Raw genomic sequence first — 27584 nt, 5'->3', positions numbered from 1 at the left:
AGTGTGTATCATCATAATGTGGCTGAAAATAACGGTAACAATATCAACCATAACAGGATTCTTTCTCTATGATCTTATTTATGGAACTAGAGTTAATATTGATTGATAATTTTACCCGTAGAGCGGCTTTAATCCCTCCCGGAGCCAAAGAAATAAAAAGAATAACCTGTGTCATAATGTGTGTGACAATAACGGTAACAATATCAACCATGACTGTATTTCTCTCTATGATCTTATTTATGGAATTAGAGTTAATATTGATTGATAATTTTACCCGTAGAGCGGCTTTAATCCCTCCCGGAGCCAAAGAAATAAGAAGAATTACCAGTGTCTATCACCATAATGTCGGTGATAATAATATCCTTCGTAACCGTAACTGTATCTTTTCTCTATGATCTCATTCAAGGAATTGAAGTTGATATTGATTGATGATTTTACCTGTATAGCGGCTTGCTGGATCCTTCCCGAAACCAAAGGACCATGTAGACTCTGTCCTCCTTGATCCCAGGCTCCATGTTGCAAGGCATCTCTGCACTCCTCCCCAGCACTGCGTCGACCATAACCATGTTTTCTGCAATACAAAAGAGAGGAAGAATATCAATCAAGGCTCAGCATGAGATTAGAAACAGAGAGGAAGAATATCATGGCTCAGTATGAGATTAGAAACTTAGAGAGGAAGAATATCATGGCTCAGCATGAGATTAGAAACTTATTGGAATACAAAATTTCGTGAAGTCCCGATTTATACAACGAACATACAATTATAAATTATGTGATATCTGGATTTATACAAAAGTATGATTGTTGTGATTATAAATCATACACCATAATTAAGATGCGAGGTAAATCGAGTTAACGAGGTAACATGTGATGCCGGATTCATCACAATAGTTTAACTGTTGTAATTGGAAATTATATACTACAATGGAGATGCGAGAAAAGTCGAGTTGAGGTCGAGGTAACTCAAGGATAGTATATAATTATAGTACAGATCTACATACTATTCTTGGAGGTAACTTCCAAACTATACTATCAAGACATAGAGAGAGAAATAAAAATCTTAGTACCCTTTTTGAAAATATTTATTCGCAACATGTTTCCGACATTGATGCCATTTTCAAGTTATATGAAATAAATGAAAAAAATAACAAAAATAAAAGTGATATTATTATTTTTTTTTATTTATTCATTTCATATCACTTGAAAATGGCATCAATGTCGGAAACATGTTGCGAATAAATATTTTCAAAAAGGGTACTAAGATTTTTATTTCTCTCTCTATTTCTATAGAAGATTTGGAGGAAATTATTTTTTTTTTGTGTAGTTGAGAAGTTGATATTGTGGTAATTATTCATATTGAATGAAAAAGACTAAGAAATTGTCAAAGTACCACAGATCTATTGATACTTTGAAAGACCGGTTTCGGTTATTACACCAATGACAATCTCTGATAAACTAATCATTGTTTATCAGAGATTGACAATGATGTAGTAACCAAACCCGGTCTTTTAAAGTATCAAACGATTTATTTCTATCATTTACAAACGATTTACAAACTAATCATTGTTTATCAGAGATTGACAATGGTGTAATAACCGACCCCGGTTTTTCTAAGTATCAATAAATCTGTGGTTTTTTGACAATTTCTTAGTCTTTTTCATTCAATAGGAAATTATTTCACAATCCACCACCATTTCATTTATACCATAATAGAAAACTATTGTACATAGGCCTATTATTTAAATAGAAATTTATATGGGAATATATAATGCGGATACAGTGGTAATACTCTTCAAATCTATGAGTGTGTATGTATGCATTCATTGAATGATAATGAGAGGTAATATAACGATTTTGGATCGAATGATCAATCATTGAACCGAATGTGGATCGGTTATTGACCGATCGAAATGAGGTCTAAGATTCAAGTCGACGGTTTAGCATTTCTCTTTATGTTTAAATGTTCATATGTTGCGGATTTACGGCAGATTTTCAGATTTACAGATTTTAAATAGATTTCCATGAAATTTGACAAATATGTTTTTTCAAATTGCGCGTCGACGTATAACAAGGTTTTTGGATAATATAAAAGGAAAAAGGAGCCACCTCCATACGCCAATATTAGAGTAAAAATCAGACTATAGAATTATTCATCATAAATCAGCTGTCTCAATGTAACTTGGTAGAAAATCAGCAGCTGTGTAGACTATCAATATTGCATGCCTCATTGAATGCTATTTTTATGCTCTATTAAATGAACTTAATATTGATTGCGTGCAATAACGCATACAATTAATAACTAAAATAACTTAGTATTGTCTCTCGAACTTTCTCTGCTTTGAACTCGGGCTGTCCTGTTGCCAGTATGTCTTGAAGGAGATGATACACCAACCCAAACAACCATTAGCCGTTTTCACACCGATATCTCGCCGACACGAAATACAGACAGGATTTACTCTGATGGACAGTATAAGAGGAGGCTGCAGTTTATAACTGCGCGAGGTCCAATGTTCACAGAACTACTAGTATTCATGATATTGAAAGATAGTAAGGAAAGGCTCCATCTTCATCTGAAATTGATCGTACCAAGAAATTCTGCTCTCCGAAATCTCAAATATGATAAAAATGTTTCCCATCAGTGAGAAATTTCACCTTCATAAAATTAATTTGTTGATTCAATTCGAATTCCACCGTGATGAGTTATTTCCAGTAGAAGCAGTAACCTTTTCACTTCAATAATAATTTCTGCTCTGTATACTAACAGTATTACATTATACAGTAATATTATACACAGTACTGTGTTCTGTAATATTTCCAGTTCAGAGATGCATCGCAACTCGAAAGTTCATCCACTATCACATTAATTACATTAATTGAAATGTCTTTGTGAGTAATTATTTCATGAGAAAACCTAATTGAGTCTTCCTTTCAGACTCTAGCCTCCAATAATGTTCGCTTTCTTTTCCTAGTGTGCTTCTTCTTTTCTTTCTCCTTCTTCTGAACCACCTCTTTATCCACCTTCTTTATCATTCTCTCCTCTCTCTCCTACTATTTCCCTCCTTTTAGATCCAACACCTCTATTCCCTCTTCGGGTTCCCCCTTCTTCATCATAATCATCATCATCTTCTTCTTCTTTTCCTTCTCCTTCTTCTGAACCACCCCTTTAACCACCTTCTTTATCATTCTCTCCTCACTCTCCTACTATTTCCCTCCTCTTAGATCCAACTCCTCTATTCCCTCTTCGGCTTCCCCCGTCTTCATCATCATCATCTTCCTCTTCTTTTCCTTCTCCTTCTTTTGAACCACCTCTTTATCCACCTTCTTTATCATTCTCTCCTCTCTTTCCTACTATCTCCCTCCTTTTAGATCCAACTCCTTTATTTTCTCTTCGGCTTCCCTCTTCATCATCATCATCATCATCATCATCATCATCATCATCATCATCATCATCATCATCATCATCATCATCATCATCATCATCAACAACAACAACAACAACATCATCATCATCATCATCATCATCATCATCATCATCACCTTCTTCTTCTTCTTCTTCTTCTTCTTCTTCTTCTTCTTCTTCTTCTTCTTCTTCTTCTTCTTCTTCTTCTTCTTCTACTTCCTTCTCCACCTCCTCCTGCTCCTCTTATTCATCTGCTACTCTCTTTTCATTTCCCCACCTCTCTTTCTAATCCTCCATTTACTCTTTCCCTCCTCATCCTTCTCCTTCTTCTCCTTTCCTCCTCAAACTACAATAGATCTTCTCCTCCGCTTTTCTTCGAAAGTTCTCTGGCTTTTCTCCTCCTAGTCTAAGTGAGAAAAACTTTTGGTGCATTGTAGGAGCACAATGAGAATTTTGTTTACTTCTCAGGTTTCATAAGTAAGTTACTAGTGAGAACGAAGAAACGAATACAGATTATAGTGATTAAAACTATAATGAAATACTTAAACATGAAATACTCCATGACTATAGAAGGACCGTTCAAATTCTAGTACTTATATGATTGAGAGCTCTTGGGTTTCATAGTGATTAGTTTATCTGGCAGCTCGTAGTTCATAGAGCGATTACTGAAAGTTTCATGAGAAGTGTTATTGTTTAGTATGAGTTGAAGTTCAAGTTTTACAGCGCTCAAATAAATTTGAAAATCATTATACTATCATCTACTCTCCAAAATAACTAAATTCGTCAAGATTTCACATTGGCTATGTCAATTTAATCAACAAACAATCCCAGTGAGTTGACCAAAACAGCAACTTTTCGACTTCAGCGTCACAAAATAAAAACAAACGTTAACTTCCATGTTTGTTCTTGAAAAGTTTACTGAACGAGGAAACCCGTTATTACAGATACAGCATTGCTCAACTCTCGTGGGAAATTAGTATCGTTACTAAAACTTCTATGGCATGAAGTGCCAACAGTATTTGAGTATTCACTTCACTAAACTTGATATCCTCCTATAAACTATTTTATAAAGAATTCTTGATAGTACTTTTATAGTTATCATTGCTAATGCAGTTCGTCTACTTATCACTGAAGCTGCGTTTACACCAATGTTATTAACCGAATGCTTATTTCTCCGTCCTTATAGATTCTATTAGATTGAACATAACTTATCATACACATGATGAACATACTCGCTTGTCAAGCTCCGTTCAATCTAATAGGATATATAAGGACGGAAAATAAACATTTTGTTAATACCTTTGGTTTAAACGCAGCTTTACGGTATTTGGGATGAATACATTCCATTTAATGAGATCATTGATAAATTGGTCTATTTGAATGCAGATCTTTGCGAACATGTCTCATTCCATACATATTGATACTGATATACATCACATACAATATTGTTTATTTGTTTATAAAAAATCACAGTGACGACTGTATATACAGAGACAAAATATTGAAGATTAATCAATTTCAGACTCCCCCATTCTCTGAGGTACATTTACTAGATAAATAATGCATATTTATTTATTTATTCATATGGCTTTTATTGGCAGAGAATTCCTTTTGAATGTACTGCCTTGCCCTATTACCCAATGTCATTTCCCATGTCAACACTCAAGTTTATAGGTTATGTATTAAATAATGCTGATACTGAATACATGATTCGAATGTGTCTCACAAATCAATAATAATCCTTCAACGAATCATAGTTTTCTCAGGTTATGTGGAGGATACAAATAAGAGTTTTCCAACAAGTTTATTAGTTTTTTTGAAAAAAACAAGTTTTTAATAGACAAATACGCTGGTTCTCCCTGATACATCTCAAAATTTGGTAAGGCTAGCCTATGTAAATAATGCTGATACCGGATACATGGTTTAAATATTTTCTCACAAATCAATAATGATCCTTCATCGAATCATAGTTTTTTTAAGGTTATGTAGAGAATACAAATGGGAAGAATGGAGGCGTGTTGTGAAGGAGGCCAGAGCTCACCTAGGGCTGTAGCGCCGGATAAAGAAAAAAAAGAGAATACAAATAAGATTCGCAAGAAATTATCAGTTTTTGTACAAAAAAAAACAAGTTTTTAATAGTCAGTACAAAATACGCCGGTTCTCTCCGATACATTTCAAAATGTGGTGCTATGTGAGGCTGAGTAAAATAATACAAATGATGAGATTTCTACAATCAATACAAATATTATAAGTTTTACCGCAAATGAAACGACAACACGACACAACATTATCAGTTGAGTGAGTTCTTTCATAATTCAAGACTCTGTCTCCTCCAATACTCGATTCAAGGCTGGCCTAATAAAGAATATTCACTTTCCATCCCATTTCACTGGAGAAAAGATGCCTGTGACATGTCTGAGTAAACCCGTGCACTCCTCCTTCTATTTGAAAGCATCCAACAAGAAAATTCCCCACGCTGTGCAGCCTAATAGGGATGACGTTGAAAAAATCTGAGACTGAAAGCAAGCAGTGCTTCAAAGCAGCAATGAATGGGAAAATATCGTCTGGTGGGAATATGTCAGTGGAAGATCCCCCATCAAAGACGGCGGTCGGGGATGATATCACTCGACATTGATTGGAAAATACCGTTGCCAGGATGAGAGGGAAAATTGAATAGGGAAACTGCGGAGGAAAACATGAACCAGCTGGAGAGCAAGAGGATTTGTGAGATGGTCTTTCGTGATGGGAGCCGTCGAGCGAAAGTGAATTGGTGGGGGGGTTAAATACTTAATCACTTTTAAACGGGAGCGATTACGCGAGGGTGATGGACCGATCACTACACGCAATCACCCCTTTCCCACCCTCACCAACAAATACCCTTACATTCCCTTGGCGTCGTTTCATCCCCTACCACCCCCTCCACACCAACATCGAACCCTTACATTTATCACATTCTACATTCCCACACACGCCCCAAATCGCATTTCGATATTATTTCTCCTGTTAGAAATTAAAGCTTGTACGGTTGTCCCTGTTGAATGGATTTTTGTAACTATGGTGAGGTCCACATTGTAATGACAGTGGAGAAAGATAGCAGAACAAATCAAATCAAATTTTTTCACTCGAAATAAGAATTTCTCTGGATGTTGAACGACACATCCAGAGGAGTTTATTCATAAATTCATACATTACATATTTCTTCACACATTTTCAATAATTTAACAATATTCAAGGTTTACAAAATGATACCTCACTATATAATATATGTGTCGAGGTTTTCATCAAATTAATACTAATTTATGCTACAACAGATGATACAACAATTCCAAAAAATCTAAAACTATATCTATTACCCTAAGCATCACCTAGTACAAAAATACTAGGTACTATAAACCGAGGTACTATTTTCTACCTATAAATTACCTTATTTAAAAAGAATACTACTTGAATCTAAATCCTACTTACTATTAGTTCCTCACTACTTTGTATCCCAATACTGAATAACCAATGTCTAATTTTTCTTTTGAAGCTATTGAAATTTTCCTCTCCTTTGATTTATAATGGTTTTCTATTAGATATTGTAGGCCCTACAGAATATCAGCAGAAGTATAACACGACAAGTTACAAGTGAACAAGAAACTACCATAGAGAAACAATAGCGTAAGTAGATATTCCAAGGTATAGGGTGTTTATGTCGCAACTTTTACTGTTATCTCAAGCCGATTACTGTTGATTATTGTCGATTTTTGTTGGGGTGCGAGTATATGAACGCACAATATGAGAGACTACCAGTGTCACACAGCTTCACGGGAAAGAATTGCATAAACTATCGGCATGAGATAACAGTAAAAGTTGCGACATAAACGCCCTTTACCATGGGATATCTACTTATGCTATTGTTTCTCTATGATACTACTCACAAAAAGTACAGTATGTTACTGGACTTTGTCCGCGAAAAGGAGTCAGATCCAAAGTGTTATAAGTAAGATTATTTAATTCATAACTTGATATAGTTGAAGATTTTGTAGGAGAAGGAGTTGTGAAGAAGAAAGATTCAGAGATCTATCTAAGTATGATACGATCATCTGTCTTGTCAATGCCTCCAATAGACGGTAGCTGATACAGGTTATTGATGTAATATTAACTGTTCATTCTCGTTTAAAATAATCAATTATATTTTATTGAGCAAGAATTTCATTTTTCAATAATTTCATAATGAATTCATTCATTCTCGTTTAAAATAATCAATTATATTTTATTGTGCAAGAAATTTTATTTTTCAATAATTTCATAATGGATTCATTCATTCTCGTTTAAAATAATCAATTATATTTTATTGAGCAAGAAATTTTATTTTTCATAATGAATTTTCATGATTAAGACGAAATATTTTGTTAATTAATAATTAGTTCTACATTGTTAAAAGACGATCTGGCAGCAGAGCGCTATCTGCTTTGTTGAATGATAGACAAGGATAGCAATACCATTGCTAATCAAACACTGCCATTATAACGTGGACCTATATAATATAGTAGGATGGAATGTCCTTTGACATGGAATGATTTTTGTATGAGACTTGTAATGTGGAATTAATCTATCACATCTATAATTTTCTGATCTATTACAAACTGCAATGTCGAAGTGGAGTTTTGAAATAGTGATTGGTTATCAACGTTACTGTAACCAGTTATGCAGAATGAAAAAGGAAGTCTCTTCTATTTTAATGAATTTGATGTGAATGATTATAACGGAAATTGCATTGAAGTGAAATGTTAGCTGTTATAAATACGTCTAATGTTTCATAGGGTGATTACGTCTATATCATCAAGTTATGAACAGGGTGTGGGTTGTTAGCCAGGGGATTGGAACTTAGCCTGACATGCTCTGCCCGGTTGTGAGTTTGAATCATAAGTAAGTAAATAAAGTGAGAATCATAAAGTAAGTAAATAAAGTGAGAATCATAAAGTGAGTAAATAAAGTGAGAATCATAAAGTAAGTAAATAAAGTGAGAATCATAAAGTAAGATTATTTATGTAAACAATTACTGAGGTTTGTATGCTGCCGGTTTGGTCATCTCATCGAGCTAGGCACTATTTTCATAACCTGAGCACAAGTTGAAAGTACAAAATATGTGAGCTACATACACAATAAAATATAATCCTATTATATTAAGCAAGCAATTTCTGTATTTATATATCTGGTTATTTTTATATCTGGTTATTCATGTTTAACGGATCTCGAAAACGGCTCTAACGATTTTCACGAAATTTGGAACATAGTGGGTTTATGATATAAAGATTCGATTGCACTAGGTCTCATCCTAGAGAAAACTCGCTGAACGACATTAAAAGGATAACAATTCATCCTTGACTGAAACAGCTGTGGATAGTTTAATGCTTTGTTTTCGGTCAATAAAAAATTATTTGATTTTATTAGTAAAAAAGTGAGTATGTGATAAATAAAAATATCGCATCCCCGAAACTCATAAGATATCGTATAGCCAGCTGTGAAATATAAATACGATCATTTTAGAGAATTGTGTTCTGTTTATCAATAAATGAAAATAACGAGCGAAGCTCGGTGCCCCGATATTAAATTTTGATGCAGAGACAACTGTGGAAACAAATTGAAACTGGAATAGTCGTGATGGAAGTAATCTTCAAAAGGTAATCATAAAGTTTATCAGAATCATATTTGAAAGAAGTTCATGAGAATTTTAATGGCGGTGAAAAATGCTTCAAGGGTTACTATTCTCAAAGCTGCATCGAAACTTGAATGTCCACGATCAATAAATAAAGTTTCAAAAGTGAGTTCTCAGAAATATTTCCTAGAAAAATGCATTGGAACTCGAATAGCCGTGGTAAATAATAATGCCTCACAAGAGAATTCTCCGTAACATTCCGTGATCGAATACCTCGAAACGTGATTAAAGGCTCCCTAATCGTAATGGAGAGTGGCATGTGACTCAAATAACTTGTATCCACCAATCACAGAATTGCTTTTTCCTGCGGAGACGTTTCAAGTTTTTTATTTTCTCGGATCACTAAGTCGACGCTGAGCTGTGACAGCGACAGAGAAATATTGGAGAAGTTGGGGGCTTCATGAAGTATTCCGGCAGAAGGTATATCATTCTCGTATTCCGCGCCACTGTCTCCGCGTTGCCCTATCACGGAGTTATCTCTATAAGACGGAGTTTGTCAGTAATTTTTCAGTAGGATACCAATTCCACATCCACGCTGCTCGGCCTGTCTGCCATACTGTGACACTTCGCTCACAATGGCTGGCTATTGTAGAGCTCGAGAAAAATTGGAGAATTTTGGGAATTGCTTTCTTAGTGTCACAATACCAAGGTTTGCTGTGACTGTTTTTTATTATTTTTATTCCTTCTCTTCTCCCATAATTCACTCATCTAAGTGATCTAGATAAGAATTCCATTTTATAAATTACCAACACTAATCAATGTGTGATAATATTACCTATTAATCATTGAGTTGTCATTTGATTATGAACTATGAAATTATTTTTCATTACTATTATCATTTGTCGGTTACGTTTCTGAAGCTGCGTTTACATCGGAGTTGATAACACGAGTTATTAACTTGATTGAATCGTCAAAAACTTCTCATAACAAAAGTTAATAGCTCGTGTTTATAACAGAAAATTCCTTGTTATTAACAAGATCTGGTTATCAATATAATTGACTTCCATATGATTTCATTTAACGAGACTATCCATATGATATAACAGCCGGAATAAAAAGCAAAAAATTGTCTTCAAAATACTTTAAATTGAAACAGGTGTGATCATCAATATGATGGTCTTCATCTGATCTAATGTGAACAAATTATAGTGCGTTTACACTAAAATTGATAACAAAAGTTTTTATTGTTGATAAAATTTTCTTTTGGCTGCTAGTTTTGTTATCAACAAAAGTTAATAACTTTGTCACGTGTTTCGTCTGCAGCTGTAGTTATTAGGGAACAGCTGTAGTTGTAGGGTAGGGATTCTGGGCGAGGGGTTGCGGGGAAGATAGGAACCTGTTATTAACAAAAGTTGATGCAATGAAACAGGCTTTTGTTATTAACATAACATATTCCCTTTGATCTTTACCGACTCTTGATGGATAACATGAATCTTATTGATAACAAGGAATTGCCTGTAAGAAACACGAGTTATCAACTTTTGTTAGGAGGAAATTTTGTCAATTCAGTGAAGTTGTAAGCTTTTTGTTAATAAATCGTGATATTAACTCCGGTGTAAACGCAGCTTTACACATGATTTTTTGAAGCTATTATGATTTTCATCCAAAGTTCAAGTGAACTATTAATTATTGTCCTATTATAGGATTGTGAGGAGGCCAATTTAAGCCAAATTAATTAATTCATTTTTATTCATTCATCCATTGTGCAAAATACCATTATCATAATATGATTTGTAGGAAAAACTAGGCTGAGCCTGTACTGTTTTTCTCCAAAAATTTTGATAGAGTTTTGATGTTGTCCAAATATTTTTAGGTTATGTAAACACACACTGCTTCGTTAAAGTTTAACAACTGAGAATTTCAATGGCTAGTTTCAACACATATTCCAGTTTCATACCATGTGAAAATGGATTTTGAAATTCCACAATTACTTAATTCTGAAAGTACAGACAAGTCAATAGACATTACAAATTAATTTAGTATGTTGGTTAGAAAGTCGAAGAAACATAACATATATAATGTGAGATTCCTATTGTTCCTATCCAATAAATTTTGTTATCAATAGCGATGGTAAATATGTAGTACCAGTGTCTATAGCTTCTCAACGGAATTCCTAATGTTTGATTCATATAGATATCTCACGGAATCTGCAAACACGTTAGTCATTCCGCACGATTTTAACTAGTTTGTTGATATTGTGATCATTTATTCAACTCAATTGAATATGAAAATGTTTTAATAGCGTGCTCCATTCAATGAAGTGGGCAATTTATCACCAATATAGAGGAAGAGAGAACTGGAGCAATTACACAAGAAAAATGCTGATACAGGTTCCCTGATGACAAGACTTTATTAGGGAGCGATAGCATGAAAAATTTAGTCGACTGGAGAATGGGTAGAAAATGAAGTGGGCACGAAAAAAACTGCTGTACAAGGTCGAGACATAAATATAGAAAAAAGAGGAAAGCTTCGATGGAGAAAGGAAAAGGGACCGGAAAACGTGCAAAAAAAAGTGGCAGCTAATAAAGCAAGGTGAAAGACCCTACTAATGAAGACGATTCTATTCAAAAACTGCTCCAATAAAGAGTTCAAATTAGTGTTCTTATGAATAAGGTAGTTTAGGATGGAAGTGAGGGGAGGTGAACATCAGTATCGTGTGGAAACGTTGTAGGTTGGGGGGGGGGTGGTGTTGTAAAGGGGTGGGGTTGACGAGCAATCTAGCTGACGTGATTTTCAGATTGAAATGTTCCTTTAGAAATTAGGTGGATGACGTAGTATGACGTAGGGAGGTTGCATGCCCCATTTCGTCTATTCACAAGTTTAACACTTTGTCCAATCACCGCTCGGCTTCAGTTACGTTACACCTAGTCGATAAATGTTCAAGACAGGAGGGGGCAGGGTTGTGGAGGGGCGAGAGAGGTGAGGTTGATCCAACTTGAACAATTTCATTATTCCTTCCCCGTACATCATAACATCATCGTGTCAAGGGGGGAGCGACGAGAGAGGGGTTCCAGTGTTCAAGGGGAAAATTGAGGGGGCAAGGGAAAGTTGAGCCCTTGTTTGTCCATCACTGCCTGCTGACTCAATTAGGCCAGCTGCCTGCCTTCTGAATGGGACTTCAACTTCAGCTGTAATTTCTGAACGGTGTTGCCACTTTCACCGGAAAGATGGCGGCAGTATTATTGGAAACGAGGCAGAAACGCTAATATGAATATGGGATTGACTTGTTCGTTTTTGCGTTTCACAGTGGATTGATTGGGGAGGCTTTTGCAATGGAAATGTTTTACTACTTCAGTGTAACAGAAGTTCCCTGCTAAACGATTTTGAACGTATATTAACGTATGACTGGCATCATCTATGGTCAAGATAATAATTATTATGGTCGCATCTATTATAAAGTGCTTAATGATAGTTTACAATAGTTTAAACCATACCTGGTTCAAACCATCAATCTCTATTCAAATCAAGTTTATGCATATGGTTTCAAGATTACAAGGTTCAAACTTAATATCGGGGCACCGAGCTTCGTTCGTTATTCTTATTTATTGATAAACAGAACACAATTCTCTAAAATGATCGTGCTTATATTTCACAGCTGGCTATAATTATGTCATCTTATGAATTTCGGGGATGCGATATTTTGATTTTCCACATACTCACTCGCTCACTCACTTTTTTACTATCCACAGCTGTTTCAGCCAAGGATTAATTATCTTTCTAATGTCGTTCAGCAAGTTTTCCCAAGGATGAGACCTAGAGCAATCGAATTTTCATATCATAAACCTACTATGTTCCAAATTTCGTGAAAATCGATAGAGCCGTTGAACATAAATAACCAGATATAAATATACAGAAATTGCTCGTTCAATATAACAGGATACTGTAGAATGTATAGCCTACAGCTAGTACAGCGAGAAGTCGGTTTAACATTAAATTCTGTCCACATTTACTTTCCCTGAAATTGAGTACCCATGTAAATCATTGCTACTAACCTCTTCTGTAGTTTGAAAATTCAATCTCACAGTGTTGAGCCACCTCAGGAATATTAATGAATTGAATAAATTGGATCAACATAACTCTAATTTTTGAGATGAATTTTCTATTTCTCAACCTGACGTAAATAGGAAAGTTATTTCCATACAATAAACAATTCCTCAATGAACAATATTCGAGAGAAAATAATCTACAGTTAACAATAGTTCCCAGTACAGTTAATAAATTGCCTCAATCAATTCATATCAAGATGATGACAGTAAGGCTAGGCACACACTAGTTAGTCAAGACATGATCAGACACGTTTAGTCATACTACTTCACATAGTTACTTATGGAGACAATGTCCAATTGCAATGACTAATCAGTGTTAGTTGCGTCATAAGCAATAATGTGGAGTATTGTGACTAAACATGTCTGATCATGTCTTTCTTGTTTTGACTAACTGGTGTGTGCCTAGCCTAACACTAAACTGATCTATTATTAAGAGTAGAGATGGATCTTGCTTAGCAAATAAAATGAAGTTTATCTAGTAAGATTCTAAACAAACAGCATTCTTTACGAATGAAACCCATTCTTCCAGTATAATAGTAACAGCATAAATAAATTGAGACTCACAACATAATGATACTATGGTGAGGTCCACATTACAATGTCAGTGTACGATTGACAATACTGTTGCTGTCCTTTTCTATCATACAACAAAACAGATAGCACTATCTCTCTCTCGCTTTGCAATGTTGTCTATGTACCAGAATATTTTATATTTACTTTTGACAATGACTGTACAAAACTGAACAAACCATATTCTCAGCCGTCATTTTTTTCTTCATTCTATCAAAATACTTGAGTTCACAAGTCGTATAATTGATTTAAAATGTATTTTTGAAACAATGAAATGATTTTTAAACATCACCTTATGAGAAACACAAATTAAAATACCTGAAATGACATTTTAAAAGTTGATAACTAACCATCCTAGACTTCATCCATGCTTAAGTTAGCCTACCCGTATAGGTTAGAACTACTCGTACCGGTATAAATAATAATATTGAAAGTTATTTCAGGATTAATCCATTGAAATGACTTATTTTTATACCGGTATAAATAATAATATTGAAAGTTATTTCAGGATTAATCCATTGAAATGACTTATTTTTATATAGGATTTCTATTTTGCTGTTATTTTTAAAGGAAATTGGGATAGAATACCTACCAAATAACTCAATTTCTGTTGTTTTGAAATTCAGATTGTTGTATTACAGCTTTTTAAATTAGCCGCCATATCAGGTTTGTATAAAAATAAAAATCTGATCTCAGTCATGAAAGCAAATTTTTGAATCAAATTATGAAAAAATATATTTCCTTTATCAATTTGACATTAGATTGATTATTCTATCAAGGAAATGATAATTATTATTAGATTAAATTTAATGGGATGAATTGAGTAACAGCTGTGTACAGTCAGTGGCAAAATGGAGAAACTTGGCAACGTTTTTCTACTATCTTTCTTCACTGCCATTATAACGTGGACCTCACTATATATAGTCATAAGTTACCTCAATTGTTTTACCAAATCAGCTGGGTTGAAAACATTTCTGCACTAAAGAACCATATGTGATAACAATGAATGACAATCAGTTTGCATGGACTTCATACGGAGTGACCAAATAACGTCAACAAGAAATGAATCCATTCCTCGCATGCCGCTGCCTTAAACATGAAACCGTTTACCCAAAACCGTCTGACACTAACAAAAGAGTACAGGAATCTCGAAAGGAAAAGTGGAACACTAAAATCTCTAAGACACAAAATTGAAACGGGAGTGAAAGATAAGGCGTTTCGCGTGCAGGATAATTGTAAACAAAAAGAAAAGCCCCGCTGTGCTGTGTTCGGTTATTTAATAAGAGAAACGTTACGAAAAGACGTGCGCGATTTGATATGAGGTGACGTTCTGTGGGGTGAGGTTGGAGAGAAAGAGTAAAAGAGAGTGTGACAGATAGGTAGCGGAAGAAAGAGAGAGCTAGGTAGAGTAGAGAGATTGGGGAGACAGTTGAGTAACAAATAGTTGAGAAACCGAGAAAGAGAGAGAAATTCGTGAAGATGAAGGGAAAGGCAGGGGAACGCAAAAATGAGTGGTAAAAAAGGAAGACACAAACTGAGAAAAAGTGTTGGCGAGGAACAGAAACGTAGAACCATGAGAAGGGAATAATAGCGTAAGTGAGGGCTAGGTAGAGTAGAGAGAGATTGGGGAGAGAGTAAGGGTAACAAATAGTTGAGAAACCGAGAAAGAGAGAGAAATTCGTTAAGATGAAGAAAAAGGCAGGGGAACGCAAAAGTGAGTGGTAAAAAAGGAAGACACAGACTAAGAAAAAGTGTTGGTGAGGGACAGAAAAAAGGTTGGCACCAAAAGAAGGGAATAATAGAAATAATATCAGGGAAAAATGAAGAAGAAAACAAGAAGTCAGAGAAAAGAGAAAGAAGACATTCTGAGGAGGTGCTGATGATAATAGGGTTTTGAAATACTGCAAGATAGAATGTCTATGACACTGAGAACACAGGAATTATAAAACATAAGTAGAAGTAAAACAGGAATAGATCTACATGGTAAAACGGTAGCTGGAGCAAATGAAAATAGAAGAAAGGATGAGCAATCTATGAATATCAAAAGAAGGAATTTTGCTTTGGATAGAGACTGATTAGATATAGTATCTTCATGCAGTATTCAAGATGAGAATGAGAATTGATGGGAATAAAACATATTAAAACGTAGCAATGAAGAATTTCAAAAATGATGGAAGCAATAAATGATACTCCAGATGAGAAATCTATGAATAACAAAAGAAGGAATTCGGCTTTGAATAGAAACTGATTGGATAGTATATTTATTTATACAGTATTCAAGAAGAGAATGAAAATTGATGGGAATCGAAAATAATAAAACGTAGCAATGAAGAATTTGAAATATGAAGAAAGCAAATGATACCCCACTGGAGAAGTGAGACAAAATGAGGCCGTGAACAGATATTATACAGGTTAAATGAAGAGGGAAGAGAAGAGTAAATGAAAGTGGAAAAAATGCTCATTGACATGAACAAAAATACTTCAAAAAGAAGAAGAAAGTACAAAGAAATTGGAAGAAGCAACGAACGGAAGGAAAAGGAAGATGAAAAGAACAAAGAAACCCGTGGGTGGTTGGGGGGGGGGGTTGAATAGGGAAAAAAGAGGATGGGTAGCAAAGGATGGTGATAATATTTGAGTCAGTTGAATAAGAATGAGCAGAGATAGCCGACACGGCAGCGTAAATTACGGTCACCTGGCTGGTTGCACGCGATTTGTGCCCCCGTCCCTTCAGGGTGAAGGGGGGAGCTACTATCCCTTCAAAGGGTCCTCACCACCCTAGAAGGGTTGAGGGGGGACATGACATCACCTACACCGCATGGCATGGCATGGCATTTCAACACGCGGTACGGCATGATACAAACAAATCACCCACCATCTTACACCTCGATCCCATGCCACACATTGCACTGTGTTCCTCTATAATAAGAAGAAAGAACCATCGTGACACACTTGGTGACTCACAAATATTTATTGTATGAGTCACAAGCATGTGCCACTGGATTTTGAGAGGGTTTAAGGTGTGAGATTGGTTGTTGTTTATGGTTTTGTCAGTTATACAGGTTTCTTCAATAAGTTGGATGAAAATAACGTTGGGAATATTAATTTGATTATTCGAATATTGCTTTCTCGAATAAAACTGATATAAGTAGTTGTATTTTCAGCAATATTTATTGTATGAGTCACAAGCATGTGCCACTGGATTTTGAGAGAGTTTAAAGTGTAAGATTGGATGTTGTTTGAGGTTTTAACAGTTGTACAGGTTTCTTCAACGAGTTGAATGAAAATAACGTTGGGAATATTAATTTGATTATTTGAATATTGCTTTCTCGAATGGAACTGATATAAGTAGGTGTATTTTCAGCGAAATTACTATTGACTATTGTTTGTGGTTTTGTGAGTTTTACAGGTTCATTCAATGAATTAGATGAAAATAATGTTCGGGAATATTAGTGTGATGAATCTATTTTCAACTTGATCTAATAGATATGGCTTTCTCGAATGTAACTGATATAAGTAGTTGTATTTTCAGCAGAAATACTATAGACTATTGATTGTGGTTTTCTAAGTTTTACAGATTTAATCAATGAATTAGATGAAAATAATGTTGGGAATATTAATTTGATGAATCTATTTTCAACTTGATCTAATAGATATGGCTTTCTCGAATGGAACTGATATAAGTAGGTGTATTTTCAGCGAAATTACTATTGACTATGGTTTGTGGATTTGTCAGTTTTACAGGATTCTTCAATGAATCAGATGAAAATAACGTCGGGAATATGAATTTGATTGATCTATTTTCTCCTTGATTAAACAGATATTACGCTCTAGAATAAAACTGATGAAAGTAGTTGTATTTTTAGCGAAATTACTATCGACTATTGTTTGTGGTTTTGTAAGTTTTACAGGTTTATTCAATGAATAAGATGGAAATAACGTTGTGAATATTGATTTGATGAATCTATTTTCAACTTGATTTAATAGATATGGCTTTGCACATATGGCTCAGATGCACACACACTAAAGAATATGACAGCTAATACGTTAATAGAAGCTTCCAAGTGGTTCAGAGCGAATGGCTTCAAATTAAATGAAGACAAAACTCAGTTTCTGACATTTAGCCAGAGAGATCACACACTAAACAACAGCAATAGTATCAAATTCCTTGGATTAATGTTTGACCCCAAGTTGACTTGGGAACCCCACATAAATTTCATTACTGGTAGGCTAGCTAGAGTTATTTATTTAGTGAGACAATTGAAAACTTTAGTTCCAGAACAATATCTCAGGAACTCATACTTTGCATTTTTTCAAAGCATAATTGCCTATGGTATCTTAATATATGGGAATAGCAGCCACATGAACAAAGTATTATTATTGCAAAAAAAAGCAGTCAGAGTTTTGTCTGGTGCAGACTATCTGAGCCACTGTCGACCTCTTTTTAAGAAACTTAAACTATTGACAGTCATAAATTTGTATATCTACAATGTAACTATTTATACAATGAAAAACTTACCTAATTTGAAGACAAGATGCAAAATTCATGCTCATGATACAAGATATAAACATCAAATTGACATACCATATCAACGTCTCTCCACAAGCATGAAGCATTATGACAGCATAGGACTAAGAATCTATAATAAGTTACCTACAGAGATCAAATGTTGTGCTAACATTGTTCATTTCAAGAAATTACTATTTAATTGGCTTGTTGGGAGACCGTTTTATTGTTTGAACGAATTTTTTGATAGTACCTGAATGAATGTATTTTGTGTTCTATATTTTGATTTTGTGTTCTAGATTTTGTTTACTGTGTGACTTTGTCAATTACCAATGTTGGTTATGACAATAAAATTTATTTATTTATTTATTTATTATTTCTCGAATAAAACTGATATAAGTAGGTGTATTTTCAGCGAAATATGTGGATACATCGACTTGAAAAGTAAACACTTGTCCTTCTCCTTCGATCTTGACGTTTAGAATTGTAATTCCATTAGAATTGGAACCGTTTTGGTTGTAAGTTAGCTTGTGGTACTTTTCTGTAAGTTGTATGATTCTGGATGATTGAATTAATAAAAAATAAATATTTCTTCCAAGTTAAATTCTTCCATCTTATGAAGGAGAGAATATTTTCGCTGCAGATGATTACATATGAGTCCTGGGCAGATCTTGGGAGAATAATTTTTTTTGTCAGCCAACCAGTCAGTCAGTTGACATTCGACAGTTTTTCTGTGGAAATTATAAATGTTGCCTCTTCTGTGAGAATGGGACAGAAGTCTTCATTACTCCTCCAGTGAACTTCTCTTGCAACAATATGAAGCATAAATTTATGAGAATATTCAGTTACTCATTCATGCTATTCATGATTCATGTTGTTATTTTTTATTGTTGTTCATGCAAAAATCATGGAAAATTTAATGTTCACATGTTTGTGTATTTTGAATGGTTCCAAATTTTCTCAAATAACTCAATATTGTTCGTTACAAGTGGTATTTGTGTGGAATATTTCTAATCAATTTATCAATTCAAGTCATCTAAATTCAAAATTCATAGTTTACATCTTCATTTAAAACTAAAATTGTATAACAAATAATTATACACATGAAATTCTAACCTCGTCACCTATGAATTTGGAAGAAAAATAGCACAAGGACTACCTTATTATTCTATCTACCAATGTTATTGGTAGATGATATAATATAATATAATATAAAATAATAAGACCCATTAGTGTAATTTGCATTGTAAATAAATGAATAAAAACATAAATCCTCCATTCATCTAGAATCTCTATGAATTTATATTCTAAAGTATTCTCGGATAAATTATTCTCTTCATAAAGTATCCTTTCTCTTGTATTCTCTCAACTTGAATCACCCTCACCATTCAAGGTTCATGCACACAACGGTCTCAGTTCAGTGAGCTGAAAATTGAAACAACCAACTTTTCAGCTTCAAAAGCTCAACTTGAAGAACTCCATGTGTGTGCTCCAAGTGAGCACCTTGGAATCATAATATTATAAAGCACTTTCTTACCGTGCGTCTGTGTGCACACACTCAAGTCATGAACTAGATTGGTGAGAGTGTGTCAGTGTGCATATATTACATTCAGTATCTGTGTGTTGGTGTGAAGGTACTTGAACTTATATTATTATGAAGTAGTGTTGGTGTGTTCTTACAGAAATCATGATATCTCGAGATGTGTGTGAGTGTGTGGTGGTTGATTGTGCATACGGGTGCGTGAGACCCTCACACACCGCCCAACTTTGATAGGAGAGTTTTCAACATTCCTGAGCAAAGTTTCTTTGGAGCAGCGAGCGCGGCGCCGAGGCGAGACTAGTTGGAAACCACTGGCACACCTGCGCCTTGTCAATCAACGAGTGATGGAAAGCATTGCCGGCAGAAAGAGACAGTGAAATAGTGATCGCGGCGGCTGGAGCGAGACAGAAAACTCCCCAACCAACAATTCTCTAATTTCTTCTTACTCGGCAACTTTGCACATTCAGAATATTATAGGAAACACAAAATTAGAAGACATCAGCTTGCAATTAGCTCGCGATTGCCAGCCTCGAGCAGCTTTTCACAGGATTATGGAAACATTGTTCATCACTCCATATCTCCGGCTGTTGAATTAATCTCCATTAGAAAGTTGGGGCTCTTGGGACGGTACAGTGTGTACATTCAACTGCCGAAACACACACTTCTCCAAATACATTATGTGATTGGATGGGTTTTGAAAAATGGTGCACGTTATTGCGCTCCAATGATTGATATTTTGTTCAAACTCCAATATTGACTCAACAAACTCCAATGTTTACCAGTAAACAAGAACTTCATGGAAAACAGGTACGCATTTTTTCTAACAAATACATCTTAATTCCAGATCTTTTACTCCAGATCTTTTATTCCAGATCTGTTGCTTCGAATTATATATCTACCGATTAAATTAAGAAAATCAATGTCTTCCTCCTCCATACGATTCTCCCATTAGCAGGATGAATTTGTAATATATTTTGATGAGTAATGTGAATCTGATTACTCCTATATATGTTGATACTCGTTTTCAAAATTACAATCTATGTAATAAATTTCAATAATTTCATACGAAATCTATGTTGAAACTCATAGACCATGATCGTAAAGATGGAAAATGTTTGAGTTAATAATCACGAATAATCTCATCATTTTATTGTAGTTCATAATATTGCGAATTATGTCATTGAGTTAGTTTGCTTATATAAATCAACTTTCACTTGAATTATCAACTCTACAATATCACAGTTTGTTTATATAAATTAACTTTCACTTGAATTATCAACTCTACAATCTCATCATCATGTAGTTCATAATATTTTGAATTATGTCATTGAGTTAGCTTGTTTATATAAATTAACTTTCACTTGAATTATCAACTCTACAATGAAATCAACTGAGTATTCGAATTATTAACTTCTGTTCATAATAGGATAGAATTGTATTGAATTTTGAGCGAGTGAAATAAAATTTATTCTATTCTATTCTAATATTGTGAATTATCTCTTTGATTCAGTTTGTTTAATTTTTCTTCAATTATTTTAATTTTTTAGTTTTTAACTAGTCAGTTGTTTAAATACTCAGTTGTTCTAGATTGTATTTGAGGGTTGAGTGTAAGAGAGGGCCGGCTACAACTTCGCTCTCCTATGTTTGAAATAAAGGCAGCATATCAATCATTCTGATCTCTTGCCTTTTCAATTCCAAATTATCTTGGAACTATTGATGTATAAGCCCTATACCGTACATCATGTATCCTTGATCCACTCTTTCAAATTGAATGAAGCGTGTTTTGAATTGGAGAATTACCTTATACAAGGTCAAGGTGATCTGATGATCATTCATCAGAATTAAGGATGGGTAGAGCCATAGCCACCTCTAATACAAGGCCGCGGCCTACGATATTGCAACGTCGCAGTGTAGGCCTAGAATCTAATACATGATTGGTGAAAACATCAACTGGTATTTTTTCAAATCTTTTTCACCAATCATGTATTAGATGCTAGGCCTACACTGCGACGTTGCAATATCGTAGGCCGCGGCCTTCTATTAGAGGTGGCTATGGTAGAGCTTCTCTGTATTATTTTCCCAGTATATAAGTGCTTCATAACATGGTGTGAGGCATTTAAGCTGACGATTTGATTAATTATTTGAAATGATTGATCCAACCTGAGAAAATTCCAACATATCAAACAGTTTCTATGAATAATCCATCTGATCGCTTGATTGTTTGTAACTGATTCGTTGTTTGGCCCAAACAGGTTAACATGGGAAATCATAAGGTGGAACAATTGCGAATTTTCAAAGTGATGGACATTTCAAGTAGTAGCTGAATTAGGTATTTAGGTAAACTTGAGAAGAAAGAGTCTGGATAATGATTATTAGTGAACTATTCGCCATGATCCACGAAGACAAGCATTTCAGTTCAAGCTCTAAGAGATTGATGAGCTCAAGAGCTCAAGAGATTCATGAGCTCAAGACATTCATGAGCTCAAGAGATTCATGAGCTCAAGAGATTCATGAGCTCAAGACATTCATGAGCTCAATACATTCATGAGCTCAAGACATTCGTGAGCTCAAGAGATTCATGAGGTCAAGAGATTCATGAGGTCAAGAGATTCATGAGCTCAAGACATTCATGAGCTCAAGACATTCGTGAGCTCAAGAGATTCATGAGGTCAAGAGATTCATGAGGTCAAGAGATTCATGAGCTTAAGACATTCATGAGTTCAAGACATTCTTGAGCTCAAGAGATCCATGAGCTCAAGAGATTTATGAGCTGACTCGAATCAATCCATATTCAGTCCACTAGATACAAATACAAGATGGTACTTAGGCCATAAATAGGTATGTTACTACTTACAACTAATTTTTCATGACTTGATTTCATCAGAATGATTATTCTATCGAATAATTCATATGATATGGAATTTAAAAACTACATGAATCACCATTGAATCATCTTCTCCCAATTATCATCCCAAAAGTGAACCAACTCTCATAAATAATTAACCATGATAGAACTCGTTAACTGAATCGTAGATAGAAGAGAAACCATGTCTAGTAATTCACGTATGCACTGATCCGATTTCATGATCCAACAATTTCAATCAAATCGAATTTCAAACATAATCACGTGTGGGAATACATTTCCACCTGCATAAGAATACAGGGAAACCTCATTAACAGACCGAGCTGATCATGAAACATAATTAATTATAGCGAATTATCGCTCCTCTCATTTCAATCGTAGCGCTCGTCAAAACCAATTTGGGAGGAATTCCAAAATCGAAGGTAAAATAAATCTGCTGATAGCTATCCCAGGAATTTTCGCAGAATATCATCAGTGAGAGGGAAATATTACAAGCGGATGATATTATAGCGAATTTACAATATTCATTTTATTCCCACGCGGTTTTGATTGTTGGAGGGAATAATTCCAGGTGATTCATGCATCTAGGTTATGACTCACTAGAATTAGAAGCAATTCGAGTAATAACCGTTACTAGTATGGCTATTATTGTCCCTTTTCCTGAATCACATAGAATAATCCAACATTATCAATGAATCACTTTCGTAACACAAGCGAAAAAAATAAAAACTATTCAAATACAAATAAACCGAGCTAATTATGCTGTGGGAAACGATACAAACCATGATCGGAAAGTGTATGTATGTGCGAAAGGTCATGAAATCCAAACCACATGTGCGGTAATGGACTGAACATAATTAATTTGACAAGTATGGTGCTTTCTCCCTTTTGCAAACCTGTCATATCACCCCATCACATGGTGAAGTGGGAGAATACCCTTGATGCACACACTCTAATCTTCCTCTCACTCACACTTTCTAGCTCTCACACCCTGTCAGGCTATCTGTCTTTCTTCCTCTCTCTGTTTATCACTCTCTATAACACAAACATCATCTCACGGTCTCTCTCTCTCTACCCGGTCGTGTGTCAATTCAAAGGATATTTTATATCCTTCTGAAAGAATCGACAATTATTTGTTGAAACACCGCCGATTTATGAAGTTACATAAAATTATTATATTATCGTTATTTAATAATTCTAATTGCATTTCTATATTTTTTCTCATCGATTAATTATTCATACTTTGTGAAATTCGTTGAATAACAAAGATTATCGTCATTCAATGTAAATTAGTGTATAAGCAGTAATAGTACTTTATGTAACAAGTCCGGTAACGATAATTTACCGCATATGTATGATTGTTCCTGCCCGAAACGTAGTTGAGGGTAGAATTATCATACGAATGCGGTGAATACTTTACCCTACAAGTTACGTACAATATTTTTTGTCATACTTATCTGAGAAAGAATAATATTGCTGAGAAACAGAAACCATTACCTGCTGCTTCTCGAGCTACTTCATTCTATAAACATGACCTAGCCCTTAGCGCCTAGTTCATAACAGACAGACCCTTCGAGCTCAAATAAAATAATACAGGCCTAAATATTATTAGATTTCAGATGAGTTCTTAAAACTTGAAACTCCTTAAATGAGTTCTTCAATATTATTCGCGTTAGTATATTAATTACTCAGATTATATTAGGACTCAGTAGAGTCCCAACATACTCGACTGTAAAAAGAACATAATGATCTCTTTACAGTATAGTATGCTGTAATGAAAATCACATGTTTTCTTGTTCTGCAAACAGCTGTTTACCGGCTTGATTTAATGCATGGAAAACAGCTGCAATTGAGTAAGTATGACAAAAATATTGTAACATACATGAATAAAGAAATCTAATCCAATCTAATCTTTCTCCTAAAGGCTGTGTGGCAGAGAGGACCTGGAGTCCTAACTCCGTCCTTGATAAAGGCAATCAATCAATCAAATCTCCCTTTTTCTTTCTCTCTCCCTCTGTTTCTTACTCTCCCTCTCTCACTAAAATTATCTCACAGTCTCTCTCTTTCTCTTCAACCGTTCGACAATCAACCCAACTGCCCTGTGAATCGGCTGTATTTTCCCTAGTAGCATTCCCTGTCAGCATTAGTTTACCAGGAAGAATTGATGCTACTTATGAGGAACGCTGTCAGTTTGAGGTGAACCCCACCAGAGAGGCCCGCCTCCAATGAATATCAAACATGCTACATTACCAACACAAGATTTATCACTCAGCGATTATGGCTAATTACTATCTGTAGTGGCACTGTATCAAACTGCCTCCATCTATCCCAGTGGAGTGACAAGGAAAGAAGAGTGGGAAAGGGTAGACGGGGGGTGGTTGACAGGGGGGTAATTGTGAGAAGAGGGGGAAGGATTAACAGGCCTATTCATTCAATATACAACTAACCGTTTACAGAGTACATAACGTTTGTCATTTTGAGCCAAGTTGTACACCAAACAGAGTCCATTCATCACGTCGTCAAACTGAATCAAACTCAGAGTTTCCAAAATTTCCCCCACGAAATCAACCAATGGGACACAGAAAAAAACTGGTTAAAATTGAAAGACCATTATCGATAACAAGAAAATACTTACTTACTTACTCCTTGGCGATACAGCTCATTCAGAGCCTTGACCTCCTTCAAAAAGCCTCTCCATTTGTCTCTATCGGCAGCCTTACGTCTCCATCCCCTGACACCCAGCTTCCTAATGTCATCCTCCACATCCTCCAGCCAACGCTTTCTCGGACGTCTTCTCAGCCTTCTCCCTCCTGGGTTGTTCCTGAAGACCTTTTTCACAACTCTTGAGTCACTCATCCTCTCAACGTGTCCTAGCCAACTCAAACGCCTCAGTTTTATCTCGTCAACAATTTGACATTCCCGGTACAGATCACGCAGCTCTTGATTTGATCGTATTCGCCATTCATCATTTACATAATATACAGGGCCAAATATATTTTTCAAAATCTTCCGCTCCCAAATATTTAATTGATCTTCATCCTTCTTTGTCAAAACACATGTCTCTGCTCCATAGAAAACAATATAGACTACATGATAATAAGAAAATGGTTCTTGTCAATCAATTAATTAAATGTATATTATTTGATTGAACGGTTGATGATATTGCTGGTAGGCTTACAATGATGGGTGGTATGAGAGTTCTTCTATCAGTGACATTGTTGGAGCTATATTTCTAGGACGAGCAAATAATATATCCACAGGGTTGTCTCTTCCATTTGAATGGGTGAATTTGGAATATCTTCCATTCAATAATCCTGATAATTCGCAATACAATAGAAAGAATGCTTTATTATTCAAGTTGTCACAACACAATATACATAAAACACATATTTATGGCTTGATTAGTATCGCTATCCGATACTTGGAATATTGACAACACTTACCAAAAGAACCTCAACTGGTTAGAATACATTAGTTGGAATAAAGCATAACGATGAACATGGATTCATGCAAGAGGATCACTATTTTATACGTATACTTCCCTTACAATTAAAAAATTGGAACATATTGGTTTAAAGCATTGGATTTGCTGGTTTGAAGCATTTATAATGTCGAGATTCGCGATTTTTGGATGAAAGAAAAGTAGTTTCTGAACTAGAGACAATAAGCCTTCTATCTCGTACATTCTTCCCCTCTATGAGATATACAAGAAATTTGTTGATGGAGGTTGAAAGCCGAAATTTGAGAACAGACCAACTCTTATGAATTGAATTTGAGTATAGCTCACTCCAATCAGGGTCTTTATAAACCTTTATAGACCTTGACTTCAGTGAGAGTGACAGACGTCACCTATCAATAAATTGAAGTTTAGGAACTGTATCTAAAGTTAAGAAACTGTATTCCGTTCAAATGGGCTATAAAATGATGTTCAAGTTAATTTTATACTATTTATCAGAATATGGAATCTGTATAAATACTGTGGTATTGATATTGATTTTGAAACTTCTTCAAAAGTCGATGAGTTTCGTAACTTCTGTTTTATAAGTTTACATAACATGAAAAAATTAAAAAAATAATAATAAATTATTGTATTATTCATCAGAAACAATGAAGCCTAGTGGTATACTACCTGTGAGAAGCTGTGATTTTTTTCTTGGATTTCATTGAAAGTTAACATACTTACAGTGGTAGTGAAAGTGACAAGGGGTCTTGGAGAAAGCAGCCATTAGAGTGATCCGTGATAATTGGACATAACAATGGCATTAGGATAATCTTGCATTAGGATAAGAGTAGCATTAGGATAGTCTTGTATCAGCGACCGTGAACTCAGCAACTAACCGTAGATATGATTGCAGGAGTTGCAAATAGTAGGAGTTTGCAGCAAGGAAGAAATAGGATTGGAGCATTTCGATTGGATTGGCGAGTTGAAGGCGTAAAGATAGGCTATAGGACGAGAAGAGTAGGAGGCGAAAGAAGTGGAAGAGTGAATAAGAATGAGAATATAAAGAGGAAGAAAATGACGGGAGGAGAAGAAGGAGAAGAAGAAGAAGAAGAAGAAGAAGAAGAAAAAGAAGAAGAAGATGAATAAGGTAGAGAAGTAACGAAAATAGATGAGGGAAAAGAAGAGAGTATAAATATGTGAAAGTGGAATAACAAGAGATCGAGAAAAGAGAAACAACAACAACAACAACAAGCAGCAAGGAATAGAACAAGAGGAAGCATTGGGGTGACAATTATGAGGTGAGAGAGAAGAACGAGAGGTGTCAAAGAAAAGTGTGAGGAGAGGAAGGCGTAGGATGAGAATAATAGTGAAAATGGGAAGAAAAATAAAAAGAATGTGATGAAGGGGTTGGAGAAAAATGTCAAACAATGAAGTTGAAGCTGTCGTAACAGAGAGGGTGGAGGAAGATTAAAAACTGATTGAAAGAATAGGATTGATAATAAGGGAGATGAGAAGAGG

General features: G+C 35.1%; 1 protein-coding gene across 1 annotated transcript in view; it reads right to left on the bottom strand.

The window, feature by feature from the left end:
• LOC111053118 (hemicentin-2-like) overlaps positions 1 to 25480 on the bottom strand; it is a gene marked incomplete at its 3' end in the record, with an annotated part of 349249 nt that extends 323769 nt beyond the window's left edge. The window contains 2 exon segments of the mRNA XM_039427090.1: positions 439 to 571; positions 25264 to 25480. Of these exon segments, the coding sequence (XP_039283024.1) occupies positions 439 to 571; positions 25264 to 25480 (350 nt within the window).
• Positions 25481 to 27584: the final 2104 nt, after the last annotated feature.

Source organism: Nilaparvata lugens, chromosome 4, assembly GCF_014356525.2.
Source record: "Nilaparvata lugens isolate BPH chromosome 4, ASM1435652v1, whole genome shotgun sequence".
NCBI lineage: Eukaryota > Metazoa > Arthropoda > Insecta > Hemiptera > Delphacidae > Nilaparvata > Nilaparvata lugens.
This window is presented reverse-complemented; position numbering and strand designations above follow the sequence as displayed.